At 59.4% G+C, this 16990-nt stretch overlaps 1 protein-coding gene across 4 annotated transcripts in view; it reads right to left on the bottom strand.

Annotated features, from left to right (window-relative positions):
* The window catches only part of TBX2 (T-box transcription factor 2), a 32800-nt gene extending 15918 nt beyond the window's left edge, over positions 1–16882 (bottom strand). For 2 of the 4 annotated variants that reach the window (XM_032498361.1, XM_032498362.1), the window contains exons 1-7: positions 16195–16882; positions 14796–15063; positions 13665–13811; positions 12369–12445; positions 12108–12271; positions 11027–11664; positions 8443–8838 (exon numbers count right to left, since the gene is read on the bottom strand). In XM_032498361.1, the coding sequence (XP_032354252.1) occupies positions 8443–8838; positions 11027–11664; positions 12108–12271; positions 12369–12445; positions 13665–13811; positions 14796–15063; positions 16195–16586 (2082 nt within the window). In that variant the 5' untranslated portion in view covers positions 16587–16882. Of the gene's footprint in view, positions 1–7440; positions 8839–11026; positions 11665–12107; positions 12272–12368; positions 12446–13664; positions 13812–14795; positions 15064–16194 lie in introns of those variants that run through there. The other 2 variants (XM_032498364.1, XM_032498363.1) reach the window with 2 other exon arrangements.
* Between the last annotated feature and the right edge of the window lie 108 nt (positions 16883–16990).

Here is a 16990-nt window from a genome sequence, read left to right as displayed (position 1 = left end):
GGCCCGGGTTCTTTGGAGACAGAGGAGGTCCATCAACTGGCTTGTGCACTGGGGTTCACTGCCCTCAGTATTTCTCTGCAGCAGCCCAGTTGCCTGTGGGGGCTCTGTTGCAGACACCCCAACACACAGGCCTCTCCCCCTCCCCAGTCTAAACCTCCACGTCTAGACCAGATTCTCCAGGTTCAGGGACTTGGCAGCCTGTTACCGCAAATAGCAGGGTCTCACTGGCCTGTGCTGGCCTCCAGGGTAGAGGGGTCACCCAGCTCTGATGGGCTCAACCCTGGCTGCTGCCCGGACCAGAGGAGAATTTGTCCTCTTCTCAGCTGGCCCCCAGACCCCCATCCTCAGGCTCCTCCAGAGGGAGCAGGCCTCCTCAGGAGGGGCAGGAAACCAGCATTCACGGTGCCGGGTGCTGTTCTGCACAGCATCTCGCTTAGTCCTCAGACAACCCCAAGAGCTAGACACTATTATCCCCACGAGGAAAAAGTCATGGGGGAGGCGTAGTGATTTGCCCAAGTCACACATTCATTGAATACTGACTACAAAATGATGTGCGTGGGCACCACACTCAGAAGCGAGAAGGTCAAGGGGAAGCTTCCTGGAGAAGGAAGAGGTTCCAGGCAGAGGGCAGAGCAGGAGTGTGAGAAGTCCCCGAGGCAAGGGCAGCAAGATTAAGCTAGACCTGGGCGGGCAGGCAGACCGTGGGTGGGAGGTGGGCGGGGTGGGCTGAGTGGGCAGGACTCAAACAGGCCCCACTGCCAGGCTAAGGAGACTGGACTTGACCCCAAGAGCACAGAAAGCCTTTGGAGAACGTTAAACAGGGCAACGACCGCATCTCCTGTGTGTCAAAGATCAGCAAGCAGACAGGCTGGGAGGTTCCCAAGGGTCCCAGGTGGAGGCGCTTGCCCTGAAGTTGTGGGGTGAGGGGAGCAAGTTTGTTGCTCAAGGCAGGGGCTCAGTGGCAACAAAGGCCCAGAAGCCAGAGGGCCCCGGAGCCCCTAAGGAACAGAGAAATCACCCAGCACAGCTGGAGGGCAGGCTTTGTGGTCTGGGAGGCCATGGTTGTGGATGGCCCTTAGTCCATTCAAACTGCTATAACAAAATCCCACAGACTAGGTACCTTATAAAACATTAGACATTTGTTTCTCACGGTTGGAAGCTGGAAGTCCAAGATCAGGGTGCCAGCATGGTCCGGTGAGGACCCCCTTCCGGGTCACAGGTGTCTGATTGTATCCTCACAAGGTGGAAAGAGGCTATGACAGCACTAATCTCTTCATGAGGACTCCATCCTCACGACCTAGGCACCTCCCTCCCAAAGGCTCCACATCCTAATACCATCACCTCAGGGGTTAGGTTTCAACATGAATTTTGGGGTGACACAAATATTCAGATCACAGCAGCCTGGACCCTTCTCGTGTAGAGGCAAGTCCTCAGGCAAGATATACGCATTCCTCCCTGGGCCTCAGTTCCTCAGGAGAGAGAGGAGGCCCCATGGCCTGAGGCTGAGGCCCTGGCCTCAGGGGCCCTCTGTGGCTACTCCAAGTGAACCTGGAGCTTCTGGTCCAGGGACCAGCAAACACATCCTGGAGGGACAAGGTGTGAGCCCTGTTTCTGGAGGGTGCACTTCATTCATTCACTTATTCATTCGTTCACCAAATGCTTTTTGTACCCTTTCTCTGTATTAAGCAGTTTTAGGTCTGGGGACCCAGAAATAAGCAAAGCAGACACTAGCCCTCCCTTGATGGAGCCAATGATCTCGCAGGAAACAGACCTTAAACAAATACATCCCTTCCTCGAGGACATGTGGCCACGCAGAGGGGTGGGGTGGGAAAGGGTGGCTCCAGCAAACTGGAGGCAGTGGGGAGCCTCAGAACCTCAGAGAGGCCGGGGAGCTGGTTTCTCCGTGGAAAACTGCCCCCCAACAAGTGTCCCCAAGCGTCTCTATGTGTTTACATGCACGCGTGTCTGCATGCAATATACTCGTGTATGTCTATAGGTGTGTGTGTCTGTGTGTGTTTCTCTGTATGTCTCTTTGTGTCTGTGTGTGTGTGCAGGCCTGTGTGTGTCCCACGAGAACCCAAAGCAGGGGGCCTGGCCAAATGACCAGTGGGACACAGAGGCCCTGCGGCTGTAGAGCAGGGCCGCTCAGGGATTCAGGAAAGAGCCCAGGCGTGGGGCCGGCCAGACCTTGCTGTGACCTGTGACCCACTTGTTAGCAACTGTATGACCTTGGGCAGGTGTAAGCCTTGCTTTTCCCCTCAGTAAAATGGGGGTGAGCATATCCGCTGCCCAGGGCTGAGAATGAAATAAGAAAAGGTACGCCCAGCATTAAGCACCTCAAGCCGTCGTGCTGAGATGTGGTGGGGCCAGAGGATGTCCTGTTCTCTTGGGGACAGAAACCAACAATAAGGAGAGCAAACAGGCCTGAGCTTAGCACTTGCCATGTGACATCACCCCTGCTGTGGTTTTATGCAGGGGAAGCCCCTGCTCCCACTAGGGGTCCCCAGCAGGCCCTGCTGGGCTGACACGAAGCAGGGAGGCCACACTTCCCCTGGCGTCCTGCTCCTGGGCTCTGAGTCAGGCTGCTCTCCCAGGGACTCACGGCCCAGCAGGCCCCAGAGGGCACACACCCCTTTGCCCTTTCCCAGCCGTGAGGCTGAGTCTCACCCATCATCACTTCATCAGCTAATCTTCACCAGGACCAGGCCTGTGCGATTGTGAAAGGGCTCTTCCTTTGTTTACTGGATGGCCTGGGGCTCTTCACTTCACATCTCGGAACCTCACTGTCCTGGGCTGTGAAATGCGGGTTCATCGCCTACAACCTGCCAGTGAGGGTTCAGTAGGAGCCCCTACACAAAAGCGCTTTGAATGCCCCCAAAGCCTTTCACCAGGTAGGGAGGTAGCTTGTTGAGTATCCTGGGTCTGGGGAGCACCCTTAAACACGGTGCCTCAGTGTCCTCCAGCAGTAGTCCCTTCTCTCTTTGGGAGGAAGTCACAGGCAGGGGACAAACTGGTGCTGGGTACCCAAAACACCCTCCTCTGAGCTGTGCCTCTCTGGCAGGCAGTTTGTTCTAAAGTGGGAGGGGGATGGGAATAACCACATCCCATGAGGAGGCAGCTGGAGCCAGCCTGTTCCCTGAAGGTGCCAGGACCTGGAATGTGCATTTCCTAATTGTGAATTCATTCTGGCCACCAGTCCTGCCCCCACCCCAGGAATCTCAGCAGCAACCGCCCCAGTGGTGGTGGGTTCCCCCCTCATCGTATCCGTATCCGGGGCTCATGCTCCTCAAACATTAAATGGAAGTAGCGTCCCTGCCTTTTCTCTGAGGAAGTTGAGGCTGATGGTCACTGGGAACTGGATAAAGTTCAACTGGTCACTCAAGGATCAATTTGATTTTACTACAAACTACTGATTTTCAGGAGGAGGAATTGGGGCCCAGAGAAGAAAGTCACATTGTCCAAGGTCACACAGCTAGAGCCAGAGCTTGGCCTTGTACCTACCCCCCCAGTTCAGCAGTAGATGGGCATATAGATAACTACCACGTGGTAGTTGATGCCACGGGTTTGACCCTCCCCTGTGTCACACATTGAAGGTGAGAGAGCTGGAAGCCTAGTGCGGGGCAGACACCTGACTGGGGTCACACAACAAACTGGTGACTGTTGTCGTGGAAACGCTGCTAGCTGGGCTGCTCTCGAGCTGTGTATCCTTGGTTGATAATAAGGGAGATCATCTCAGAGAGTGCCAGTGCTCGTCTGGGGACGTTAAGTGTCAGCTGGAATCAGGTTTCCAAACCTCGTTCCCTATCAGACTGGTAGTAGGACCCTGGAGTCTTGCACCTGCCCTCTTTTCATTCAAACTTGAACCAGAACCTTGGTGGCTTTTAAGCCCAAGATAGATTCTCAAGCTGATTCCTGCGCCCCCCACCCCCCGCCAAAAACCCAACCACTTCCCACTGGACCAAAGCCTCCCCAGATCTTCTGGCACCCGAGGCCTAGAAGGCAGGACCCCGGTGAGCAGCTCCGCAGAGCTCGCCCCAGGGGTGCGCATCCTGCTGCCCCCAAGCTCCACCTTGAAAAAAGGGGTGGAGGAAGCTAGCTAGAGGAAGGCGCCTCGGCGGACCTCAGGGCGGGAGGTTCACTGGAACCTGCCCATCGCCCGGGAGCCGCCTCAGCTTCCTATCCCCCAACCCCTCATGGCTAGGTGGCCCCACCGTGCAAAGCAGTTCCTCCTGTGCGCAACGGAACCAAGCCCGTAGCCCCACTTCTGAAAGGCCCGGAAGGCGGGAGTCAGGTGGCGTCCTGCCCCGATAAGGATGGCGAGGGCCCAGCCCGCCCAGCACGCGGGTGGCCGGCGGGTGCTTGCAGCTGGGGCTTCGCAAGTCGAGGGGCTGGCCCGTAGGGCGGCCCCAAGGAGAAGGGAAGAAGCCCCCACGCCAAGCCTCGGGCGATCCCATCCCTGTGTCTGCAGCCCTGTCCAGAGCCTCCTTCGGGCTCTGCGGAGCGCCTCGGTCCCTCGGCTGCTTGTGCCCGTCTCTGGGCCTGGATGGAAGCCAGTCTGTCTGTGGCTCTGTCTCGATTCCCGTCTTGCGGCGGCTCTGTGTGCACCGCCAGCCCCAGCCCGGGGTGGGCTGTCCGGTCGCCGCCCGGTCCCTGGCCTGGAGCGCCATCTGGTGGGCATATGGGGCGTTGCCGTGGTCCCCGACCAGGGTCTGCTCTAGGTCTGTTCCCAAAGGGGAGCTGCCGAAGGTACCAAAAAAGGGGGAGGGCTGGAAAAAAGGGGCAGCCGTCGGGTCTGGGAGCCCCGTGCTTCAGAAGTGAACGCGGGATGGGGCGAGAGGATCCGCGCCTCCAGAGAGCCCCAAAGGAGCTCTAAGGCCAAATCAAAGTCCCCGGCGCATTCGGCGGACGGATCCTGTCTGCCCGGCTCGTGCTCTGGGTTTGGGGTCCAGGACGGCGAAGGAGAGGATGGAGTGGGATTGGATCTGGGGTACTTCTCAAAGCTGGTGAGAAAAGCAGGCTCAGAGTTTAGAGACTCCGTCCCTTGAACCATCCTATATCCGGGAAATGGGGTGGGGTGGGTGTTGGGGCGTTCACCTGTGGGTGTCCTGGGGAGCATTAAGCTGAACGCGCGCCTCTCGCTCCAAGGGGTGCCCTGCGTGGACGTTCGCGGTGCGCTGGGGAGGCGGGTCCCAGTTCTGTACACTTGGGAGGGCAGGGCCAGGCCACTAAAGTCAGGATTTCCTCCACCGCAGCATTTTTGGGGGTTGGGTTGGCGGCGTGGAGATGGGGGATTACTCGAGGGCTCCAGAGACTCAGATTGACCGAAGAGGAAATGAGGCCCCCTAGGTCTCGCAATCCTTGCTGCCTAGCCGCTAGGGGTCTCACGGAGCCCCCCACACCTACACTCCCAGTCTGTGAATCACACTCACAATGCCCTCTCACACCCCCACAGTCCCAACGCACAGGGCCCCGCGGAGACACACCAAGTCAGCAATCCCAATCACCCCCAAATGTGCCCTCCACACTCGTCCTCTGGCGATTCTGCCGTCTAGGGACCCTGGTGCCAGGCCCTGAAGGGTTAAGGAGGCCTTGGGGCACCGGAGCGGTGGGACGCGGGGCGCCAGGGCTAATTGGCGACCCCAGGAACAATGAAGGCTGGGAGGCGGGTGGCTTAATTGGGCCTGGGAGCGGCCTGGCCTTTGTCTGGGACTCACCCTGCCGCCGGCCGCGCGGTTCCCGCAGCCGAACTCAGGCTGGCGACTCCGGGTGGGGACGTGTGCGGTGGGGGCCGAGGGGAAGGGGGGACGAGTCTCCAAGCTGCGCTCGGGGGCCCGGGGTGTCTCGAGGCCCTGGAATATCACTCCACCACACCCGGGGCGCTGCAGTCACCACGCGGTGAGAACGCAGCCGCAACCAGGGGGCTCTGCCCAGCCTTTACAGCGACCCCTCCTCGGGTTCCCCGTCTGCCCGCGGGCCCTCCCGCGGCTCCAGGTCGGTGCTGCCCCCTGGTGTCAAAAGCCCTGTCCGCAGCCTCTTCCCAACTCTCCTTCGTAGACGTGCGGGCGAACAGTAAGAAATCGGAAGAAACGGAGGCTCCCCTGCTATTTGAATTTTCTAGGCAGTTTTCAGCCCGAAGAGGCCTCGAATAAGCACACTGTCCACGAAGGATTCTATTTGAGCTGAGAAAGGGGCCCCTCTGCCCTGCCCCCTTCCTGAACTGCCCCCATCACTGTCCTGACCGCCCCAAGATCAGAGGCAGGGAGGCTGGAACTCCAAGAGCTGGGGCAGTCTTCTGCGCCCTCCCACTCTTTCACTGGCCGAGCCTCTCACCGAATTCAGCATGGCCTGTAGCCAGCTCCCTTCCTGGCAGAGGCGGACATGATTCTCTTCCTTGCAAATGTGTCTGCCCACGCACGTGTCCTGGGTGCTCGGAGGCGAGTTCCACCTCCACCTTCACCCTTCCTCCATCTCACCATCCCTGGTGTCCCTGGTGAATTGGAAGCCAGAGCTCCCGCCCCACAAAGTGACAAAGTTGGCCAGCCTGCTAGTCCAGGGCGTCCTGTATCCCCAAAGCTTAAAGAGGAGTGAACTGGGAAGGGAGGAGGGGGCTCAGTGATGAACTCTGAATGGTTTGAAGGACAGCCTATCTCCCACCCCTTCCCACTGCTAGGATTTGGGGCTGAGACACCAGTTGGTGGGGTGAAGAGGCGAGACGATGCCGCCGTCGCTTGCTCATGGAATGGGGATGGGAAGCAGCTGTTCTTGCAGACGTGGGCCACGTGGAAGGACCGGCCTAGTGGATACTGACATAGTTGGATTTCCCGAGATACCCCAAGTCGAACCCCTAATTATACAGAGGGAAAGTGAGGCAGGAAAGGAAAGAGCCTATTGAGCCCCACTCCCCACACCCTCAAGAGAGATGAGTTCCACGGGAGAACTTTCAGGCTAGACTTTGCCGCGCTAGTCAACAACCCTGATACGGAGAGAGTATTTTCTTTTTGTGGTTCAGGAGACAGAGATGGAAAAGGATTCTAGGATCCGCAGTATTTGGGAGACCGAGGCCAAGCTGCTCCTCGGAAGGGAGAGAGGGAGCAGGGAGCACCCATCTTACCAGTCCCACCTACCCAGAGGCTCTGAAGGCGGGTTGCGTTTAACCTCTGTGGGGGCCCGAGTGCGGGAGCGGCGGACGGAAGCAAGCGGCCAGCAGAGGGAGCCCGGCCCCCGGCCTGGGACGCGGCCCGCACTGGGAGCGCGAGGGGCTCGCGGCGGCTCGGCGCCTCCCGGCCTCGCAGCTCCGCCCGCTGCCCCGGCCGTGCAGTCGCCCCCGGGGAGCAGCTGCCGCCGAGCCCGGGGCGCCCAACCTTTGGTTCCCGCCTCCAGTCCCTCCTGACGCGCTTGCTGCGCCCCTGCCCCGCACGGCCCACAGAGCGCACAGCGCCGTTCACTTCGCATTGCAGCGTTTTATTGTTTTCTCGCGTTTTTGTCGTTTCGTCTCTCTCCGGAGCGAAAAGTGAAAACCTGAGGTGGAGCCCGCGGGCCGGGCGAGCAAAGCCCGGGCGGAGGGGCGAGGGGCTGGTGGGGTGGGAGCTCCTCCGGGGGACGGGCCCTCTCCCGCAGCCAAGGACACCCCCCCAGCCCTGTACAATATAGATGCTCATGTAAAATGAAAAAAATTAAATGCTATGAGTTAATCTCTAAATATTATGTACACAGCAATGTACACCTTTGAATAAATTAATACCAATTTGCATATTCTGGGAACCTTAAAGCTTATTTACACAAATTACCATTTATTTCATAAATATCTTTTTTTCCCTGGGGACTCAGGGCAGAAGTGCCATTCCCTCCGCTGACCCAGGGGTGGGAGGGGCGCCTGTCTGGGAGAAGAGGTGGGAGCACTAAAGGACCGGGTCCCTCCCAGCTCAAGTCTACACTGACTTCAGTCTTCACTGACCCCAGCATCCCTCATCCCAGATTCTCAAGTGGTCCAGGCCCATGACTAGGGGCTCCGGGGCTTCCTCCGAAGCTCCTACCCCTGACCCCTGCATCTTCTGGCTCCCAAAGAGCCAGCCCCTGGCTGGGCAAAGGACGAGTCCTCCTCACAGCGCTGGAGGACTCGGAGAGGCCCCTGCCGATGACACCTTGACACTGGAGCAGACCTGGACTGGCTCCAAAGCGACTGTGTTCCCGGCAGCCCGATTCCTTGTGAGGCCCAGGGAAGTGTCCCAGGCCCCGGCTGGCTGGTGGGGGCTTCATTCCGGCTGCTGCAGCCCTCTTTTACTCCTTTATTTAAATAAATACCCATTCTGTGCTGTACACGTCCCAAGCAGCAGGGGCAGGCAGCCCGGGAGGCCTGCGTGGTGGCGGAGCAGCTGGGCAGCCCCCTCACTTGGGCGACTCCCTGCCGGGGGAGAGAGCTCGCTGGCTCTCCAGCCCACTCACCAGTCTCTGGATGCTCTGCAGTTCGCTGGCCGCCTCTTTGGCTGAGCCGCTGGGCGACAGGGCACCGCGGGGCGGGGCCCCCACTTTGCGGAGAGCCAGCTCGGGCAGCGGGCTGGGCTCCCGGCTGTTGCCGCCTGCAGCCTTGGAGCCCTCGGCCGCCAGCCCAGTGGTGAGGAGGCTAGTGCTAGGCGGGATGGTGACTGGGATCTGGTAGGGGCTGAAGCGCAGGCGGGGCCGGGCACTGCCCAGAAAGGGACTCCGGGATAGGGAGCCGGCGGCGGCAGCGGCGGCGGCCGCAGCACTAGTGGCTGGCAGAGCGGAGGCCGCTGCCGCAGCGGCTGCCATGTAGGTGTAAGGGTAGGGGAAGAGGCCTCCGAAAGTGGGCATTGGGATTCCCTGAAAGAAACAGAACAAGACGAGGGTTAGGCATCCTGCCTGAGGTGTTCCTGAGGGTGATCTGGGTGGTGGGAGTGGTGCTACAACTAGGAACCCTGCCCCACTGTTGCTAGGAATCTAAGACCAGAGCTCACATAACTATAATCCCAAAGAGCACAGGGGGGCATGAGCCAGTATGCCTGTGGCCAGACCCAGGTAGAAGTGCAGCTTATGATGCACAGCCCTGGCACCATGAAGCTCCGTGCCAGGTATTACAGTAGGAGTCAGGAAAGGCCATCACAGGCAACTGAACTAGCCTGGGCCTTGAGGGAGGAAATAGGGCTGGCATAGGGCCAGGTGGCCAGCAGGCAACTTTGGCTGCAATGGGAGGCTCTGCTCACTTAGAACAGTGTCCTCCCCAGCCCTTCTACCTGCAGGTTTTGCAAAGGGCTGGGGCAGCACAGATCGGGGAGGAGCTTTGTAAACTCTCCCCCTGCCTGCCCACCTGCTCGGGGGTCTCCTGCCTGAGCCAGGAGAGGGATACAGATGCCAATCTGTTTCTAAACTGGCCTGAATACACTACAAAGAACTCCTGGCGGCACCTCAGTGGCAGCTGAGGAAGGAATGCAAAGTCTTTGCCTGTGGAGAGCACAGGAGCCAGGAGACCCAGGACAAATACCTCCTTAGTCCCTGAGGCCCAACTTTTGGATTATCTGACCTTTGAGATAATGGTTCAATCCACAGAGTATGTGGGTATGGGGAGGAGGGCAGGGGCTGACTGTGCTGCGCTTCCAGGGAGCCTCAGGCAGGGAGGAGAAGAAGTAGCTTAGTCAGGAATGAGAAAATATCCTTCCTGAGAAGGTCAAGCCCTACTGAGCATTCAGATCTGGCACCTCAGAGGAAGGAGGGAGGCTTCAGATCTAGCTTCGGCCCTTCCTGATGGCCCAGAGGTGGGCTACCCTGGCTTGAGAACTTAACCACTAGCAGTATACCAAGTGATGCCTCCTGAGTGCTGAGTATTCTTGCCCTGGCCTTACACCTGTTGATCAGGCTGTGACCAGAAGCCCTGACTTCCCAGCCACCTCTCTGATGCCCATGCTTGTCACCAGAATTGGTCTGGGGAGGAGGCATTCACATACACACAGAATCGAGGATACAGATGAAACCTCCAGGCCCTGAACTCCGTTTTCCAGAGACTTCTTTGCCAGCTCAGAGCCCCAGATATATGATGTTAGTGCCTCAAACACTCACTCCACACACCCCAGATTCTGAGCTCCGTTTAAAACTCATTTCAGAATCCCCTCCCCCACTTGAAAAATATTTGCTTCTGAACCAAAGGAGCCTTCTCAGACCTGGACTCCTATTTTTCTTCCCTTAAGATAAGATCTCAAGGGTTCAATTTGCCAGAAACCTCAGAGGGAAGAAAATGAATGTAGAGAATCCAAATCTTTCCACAGGGAATATTCCACCCAAGCAACCAAAGAGGCCGCTTTCTCCATCGGATCTTCTTATTTTGCTTCTGGCCACAGTTTCATAAACTCTCCTCTGGGAGCTCAGAATTTCAACCTGAGCCTAGGGAACTGAGCCCCTCTTCTCTGGGACATGTGGCTGGAGGACTTGGGAGACCCACTGTGGGGGAAGGAACAGCCCTGTCCTTTGTCAGGTCAGAGGACTTCCTAGAGGGCCTGAAATGGGCCAGAGACATCTGGGAGGTGGATCATTTTGGTGGTCAACTGTCCAGAACATACTGCAAAAAAAAAAAAAAAAAAATCCTATTCCTTTTGTCCAGCCACCTTAGCCTTTTGGGGACTGACAGTGAGCCAAGGGTCTTTGTTCCCAAGAAAAATGTCCTGAGGCAGGCCCTCACAAAAGCCAGGGGCAGCCCCCAGTGTGTTGGAACAGAAAGAGTCTAATGGGTGCCACTCTACGCTGGGGTTATAGGGAAGGAAATAGGTCCAGAGAGGGTCAGGGACTTGCCCAAGGTCATACAGGAGTCGGAAGCAGTGCCCTGGCCAGACTGTAGACCTACATAAGACTCCCTGAACCTATGTGTGGTCCACAGGGTCCATCAGGTCTCCCGAGAACGGAGTTCTTGCCCACCGGAAGCTCGGAGCGCCTATGGCACCTTCAAGCCCTATGCCTGCCTCTGCTGCCCACCTCGATCCTCCTCCCTCCATCGTGCCAGATGACACCAGATGACAGGCCTTACCTGAGATGCCAGCATGTGCTGGGAGAGGTGGAACGGGAAGGGCCCAGCGGTGCTTGCGGCGCTGGCCGCGGGACCCAGCCCTCCTGCGTCCAGCCCCGTGGCGGTCCCGGGCCCGCCGCCTCCGCCACTGCCTCCGCTGCCTGCCACCGAAGCCAGTAGGTGACTCATGCCCATGGCCGAGAAGGCTCCGGGGCCCATGGCGAACTGTCCCGGGTGCAGAAAGAGCGGCTGGCCGGCCCCCAGCGGCCCAAAGAACTGCTGCCCGTGCAGGTGACCGGAGAAAGCCAGGCCCGGCAGGTGTCCGGCGCCCAGGGGGGACGCACTGTCTGTCTGCACCACCAGCGGCGCCAGGCCGGGTTCCTTGCCCTCGCCCACCTCCTTGCGCCCCTCGTCTTTCCGCCGGGCTTCGGCGCGCTCTTTCTCCAGGCTCCGCAAGCCAAACGGGCCGTCCCCGCCGCTCTCGACCGGCTCCTTGCCTCTCTCGGGGCTGCGCCGCTCCCGGACGCGCTCGGGTTCGGTCAAGCGAGGGGGGCTGCCGCCGTCCAGGGCCGGGCTGCGGCCGAGCACCGGCCCCGCGCGCTCCTCGGTCAGCCTCTCGTGCTCTGGGTCGCTGTCCGCGGCGCAGGACTTCTCCTCGGCTGCGGGGAGAGAGGACGCGTAGGGTTACAGCCCGGAGAGAGACAGGAGCCAAGCCTCTCTCGGTGTCTGGACCCGGCTGGAGAGATGTGCAGAAGCCTGCTCTCCAGGAGGCCAAGTCGGAAGGAGCTCCTAGATCGTCATCGGGCAGGGAGCAGCTGCAGGTCACCTCATCCAAAACCCCTTGTTTACAACGGGAGAAAGTGAGCCCTATAGCTGAGACTTTACTGCCACAGAGTCACCCAGCGCCAGGGCCCTAGCTAGGAGCCCAGCCTCATCTGCTGGCCACTTGGGACCGCCCTCAAGGGGATTCCGAGCTTAGAGGCCCATCCCAGACACCCTGCTGACGCTTCCCCCAGGCCTTAAGTTAGACAGATGCTGAGCACAGAGCCAACCCGGCGCCCGAAGGACACCCTCCCCTCCCCTTCCCCCACCCGACCCGCACCTCTGGTCCGATGTAGGCGCAGGGGACTAGGCGCTGTCCCGGGGGAGGGCGGCGGTTCCCGTGCCGGAGGAGGGTCGCAGGACGAGGCGTCCGACTCGGCGCCGTCGCGCTCCGGCTTGCAGTGCTCCTCGTACAAGCGCAACGACGGCAGTGTCAGCTGCTTCCTGGGGATGAGCGGAGGGAGCGGGTCAGAGCGCAGCGCACACCCTCCACGTCCTGTTACCCAGGCACCCGCCGCAGGGCGGTCTCGTGAATCCTCACCTTTTCTCCCGCCGACCATTCCCGGTGTCCCGAAAACCCTTGGCAAACGGGTTGTTGTCGATCTTTAGCTGCGTGATCTGCGGGGACCAAGAGGGTGGCACCAGGTCAAAATGCCGCTCTTCCAGCCGGGAAGTCAGCGGCTGCCCGCCCAGAGGAGATTCCAGGGTGTAGACATTTAACTCTCCTGCCTGGGATGGGACACTCCCAGCCAGAAGGCAAGGTGAGGCCGGCGCACGGGCCTGGAGGAAAGTGACAAGGTCTCTCCTGCAAAATCTTTATTTGAGACATAATCCCTCAACTTGCATACACAGGCCCAAAGCTGTGCGAACAGAGTTGAAATCTGCCCAAGCATGCACACAAGCCCACATGGCTACTCACGTTAAACCAACCTGGCACCGGAGCAGACATGCACAGACTGTAGACAGAACACACGCAGGTCCATAGACATACGCAAAGATAACCACACTCATGGGCCCTCACACACGCAAGTACACAGGCAAAACAAGTGTCCAGGGAACCAAACGAATTCACAAGCCTCCACATGGATCCAAGGCGCTCCAAAAGGTGCACGCAAACCCGCTCAGACAGATTAGTTCACAAAGATAGAAAAAACGACTCGCAGGACACTCAGAAACTGTCGTTCATCTGAGAGTGGTGTACAAGGACACAGGGTGAGTTGGGTGGTGCTCTGGCCCTCCAAAGAGAGGGTGTAGAAAGGCAACAATCAGAAAAAGCCCTTTAACTTGAAGGGAGTCTCTAAGCACCTCTGAAGGGGTCCTGGGCCTGGACTGACCCAGAGAAGGATGTTGGGGGCGTGCTGTGTCACCTGTCCCGCCGTCTGTCTCCCCCAGGAAGGTGAAAACTGGGCCCCCTGGTTCCTAGCATTGGGTTCTTAGCAGCAGGAGAGCCTGGGCATATTGCCTCGGGCACCCTCTCTTCATTTAAATTCCCACCCCTGAGCCAAGAAATAAACGAATAAAAACTGAAAAATGTCAGCACGGGCCCGGAGACTCGGCTAATTGCTAAGTAAACATCCCCACCCCAACGAGGGCCCAGCTGTTCACTGGCCTGGGGGTGCGTGTGCATATGTGTCCCGGACTTGGAAGAGCTGCCAAGGGATTTTGGTTGGCGCTGCGCTCACAGATGTGAGGCTTGGTGCTTGGGAATGGGCCGTGAGGGCGCACGGTGGGTGCGGGTGCGGGGGTGGGCTGCGGGCAGGTGTGAGTGGAGAGTTGGAGCCCGCATGTGGGAGAGGGCGTCGGTGCAAGGGCTGGGCCCGCCGCCCTTCCGGCGCACCTTGTCGTTCTGGTAGGCAGTGACCGCGATGAAGTCGGTCTCCGGGAACACGTAGGTGCGGAAGGTGCTGTAGGGCAGCTTCAGGATGTCGTTGGCTCGCACGATATGGAAGCGTGGTTGGTACTTGTGCATGGAGTTCAGAATGGTCTGTGGGGAGGACACGGGTCAGCCGGCAGCCCCCCAACTATGACCCGAGCATTTTTATTCTCTGGGGACCCAACCTCTTTCCATCTCTGTCTCTTGCACGTTTCTGTCTTCTCCACCGCCCCCTACACTTCCCATTTGCTGTCTTCTCTGCCTTTTCTCCCCTATATTTCCTTTCCTTTTGTTTTTTTCTCTCAATTTTCTTTATCCTAGTTTTCCTCTCCATTAAAAAATTTACCCCAGCCGAAAAACAGAAATAAAACAAAATTAAAAAGCCCTACAACTCCATCCTTAACCTCTCTTCCTGGGCTCACTGCTAAGCCCCTAGTAATCCCAGGGAGAGAAGATTGGAACCTTCCAGGGCTCACCGACTGTCCTACCTCCAAATGGGCAGTCCCTTTTGCCCCATGAACTCCCCCCTCCCATTTGCTGGGGCCCTGAGTCTGGCAGAAACGGAGAGAACTCCAAATTCCCTCCTCCTGGTTGGGCATCAGCCTGTGGGAGGAGGGAAAAGAGTCTCAGAAAAGGTGTGGAGATGACTGTTTTAACTTTTAAACCTCCTCATTCGGGGAGAGGGGTGGGAACAAGGGTCTTGGGGAGGGTGAGGACAAGCTGAGGTCCTGCGTAAAGTCTTCCAAGCTCAGGACCTAAAAAAAGACCAGCGGCTGCACGACCCAGTCTCGCACCTGCCTCCACCGCTAGACTCTAGGAGGGGCTTTCCAAGGCCTGACGGAAGCTGAGATTGTGAGCAGCCTAGAGCTTATCGGGTTCAGACACATCGTTCTCCAGGCTTGCAGAGCAGAGCCCTCTGGGCCCAGGCCCAGCCATCATAGGCCACAGGGCAGTGACCTGGGTGGGGGCACGCTGGAGGTTTGGCAAGCACTCCCCTCTGGAGAATCCCGCCGCCTCCTCTCCTGTCCACCCACCCTCAGCTGTGCCGGGTGCTGAAGTCCTCGACCCCCATCTGCACGTCTGCCCTGCACTCACAAAGCCGTGCTTGTCAGAGATGTTGTTGGTCAGCTTCAGCTTGTGGAAGGCCACCGGCTTGGCCATCCACTGCTCTCCTGTGGCTGGGCTGTCCGGGTGGATGTACATGCGTTTGGGCATCTCTGGGTCAGCTTTGCCCGCCACCATCCAGCGCGAGTTATGAAATTTATACCGGCAATCATCAGCGGCCACAATGTCCATCAGCAGGATATATTTGGCCTTCTTGTCCAGGCCGCTGACTCGAACCTTGAAGGGAGGAAACATCCTCCTGCGAGGAGGGGAAAGATGGAGACAGTCATGGGACCGGGCTTTATGTCAGCGATCCCCTCTCCCCCAACATCCACCATTGCTTCCCCATCGTGTTTCCTGTTGTCTCTCCTCTGCCCCCTTACTACTGCCTGAGAGACCCCACCTGTGGTTGCTATTCCTAAGAGAGCCCATTTCTGCCTGTCAGACCCTCTCCTATTATAAGGCTTCTTTCTCATTTGCTCTATGTTTAGATAGAGTGATCCTCCTTCTCCCTCATCTGAGATGAAAGCCAGTGTCCAGGAAAGAAATCCAGGCCTTCTAGAAATACACCTCCTTCTCTTGAATCTCCCTGAAATTTGTTCAGGGGATACATTCACTTGGGACCCAAGCTCCCAGAAATAAATTCGGAGGATGTCTGTTTGGGGAAGGAACTGGGTTACAGCACCGAACAAGGACCCCGATCCTTAAGTTCGGGGGAAGAGGGTGAGCCTGAGGCCTGAATTCTCCGTGGCTGAGTCAAAAGCTTGAGTGGTCGGGGACTGCAGTTTTCTTCCGGCTTTAAGGCCTAAGGCGGCTTGTGTGTCCGGAGCTCCTCGTTCCTCGTCCGGGACAAGGTTCCAGGCCGGGTCAGGCAGCGGCTGGTCCGGCTCAGAGCTCGGGGTTCGCTGCCGAGAACGGAGCGGCCGGCGGGAACCAGCGGGCCATCCTGGGCCTTAGCAGGGTGCGAGTCCCATTCTGGGCTCCAGGGTTGGAGGAGAGTGCGGGAGACGCTGCATCTCCCCGGAGCACCGAGCCCGACCCGGAGGCAGGAGAGCGAGGCCGCGGAGCTGAGGACTTGCAACCGAGACCTCCGAAACCCGCCAGGGCCGAGCCGCGGGGCCTTCTCGGCTTTGGGATTCAGAACAGTTGGGACTACTCTGTAGGAACATGTTTTCGTTTTACTTCATTCAGGAGATTTCGATGCTTTAGTTTGAAAAAAATTCGTTCGGTGCCAAATGAGGAAAATCAGCTTGGTTGTCTGGGAGCTAAGCGTTGCGCGGGGGCCGAGCCAGGACCCGCGAGCTGCGGGTTCGGCGCTGGTCGGTGCTGTCGGGTCCCCCGCCTGCCCGCCCGCCCACCCTCGCGCCCTCCGGCCGGCGGGCCTCCCTACCTCCCGGACTTGGTGATGACCATCTCGGTGCCTAGCTTGTGGAACTGGTCCCACAGCTCCTTGGCCTCCAGCGTCACCTTGGGGTCGTCCTCCACCTCGTCTTCGGGCTCCAGGCTCTTAAGCGAGCGCAGATGCGCGGCGGGCGGGTGCGGGCCGAGTGCCGAGACGTGCAGCCCCGCCTCGGCCGCCGCCGCCGCCGCCGCCGCGGCCGCCGCCCCCGCCAAGCCCGGGTCGGGCAGCGGCTTGGCCAGCGCGCCGGGCGGCAGTGCGAGCGCCGGGAAGAAGGAGGGCTGCGCTGCCGCCAGGAAGGCGGACATGGGGAAGTCGGCCGGCCGTGGCGCGTGGAACGGGTGGTAAGCCATGGCGCTGGCCGCCAGCGCCGGCTCTCTCATCGGGACATCCGGCCCAGGAGCCCAGGGGCCGGGGCCGGGGGCGCGCGGCTCGGACCCCCGGCCCGGGCGGCGGCGCGCGCGGAGGAAGGGCGACCGGGGTGGCAAGCGCGGCGGCGGCTCCTCCCGGCTCCCCGTCCGGCGCACGGCGAGGTACGCGGGGCTCTGAGCGCGGGGGCGGCGGGGGGCTCTACGCGGGGCTGGGCTGGGCTGGCCCGCTCCGGCGCCGGGGACCACGCGCGACTGGTTAGATCTTGTCGTGATCTCTGGAAAACTGTGACTATCTCACATGTCCTGCCCTGCTCGGATCCCCAGCGCTAACGAGCCAGGCCCCCCTTGATTGCTGATTTTACGCTTTTTGGACCAATTGTGGGTCTCCGGGGGCGGGGTTTTGACAGCTCAGGCCA

This window comes from Camelus ferus, chromosome 16 (genome assembly GCF_009834535.1).
Source record: "Camelus ferus isolate YT-003-E chromosome 16, BCGSAC_Cfer_1.0, whole genome shotgun sequence".
NCBI classification, from domain to species: Eukaryota; Metazoa; Chordata; class Mammalia; order Artiodactyla; family Camelidae; genus Camelus; species Camelus ferus.
Note: the sequence above shows the minus strand (reverse complement) of the source record. Positions and strands in the feature narration are given on the sequence as shown.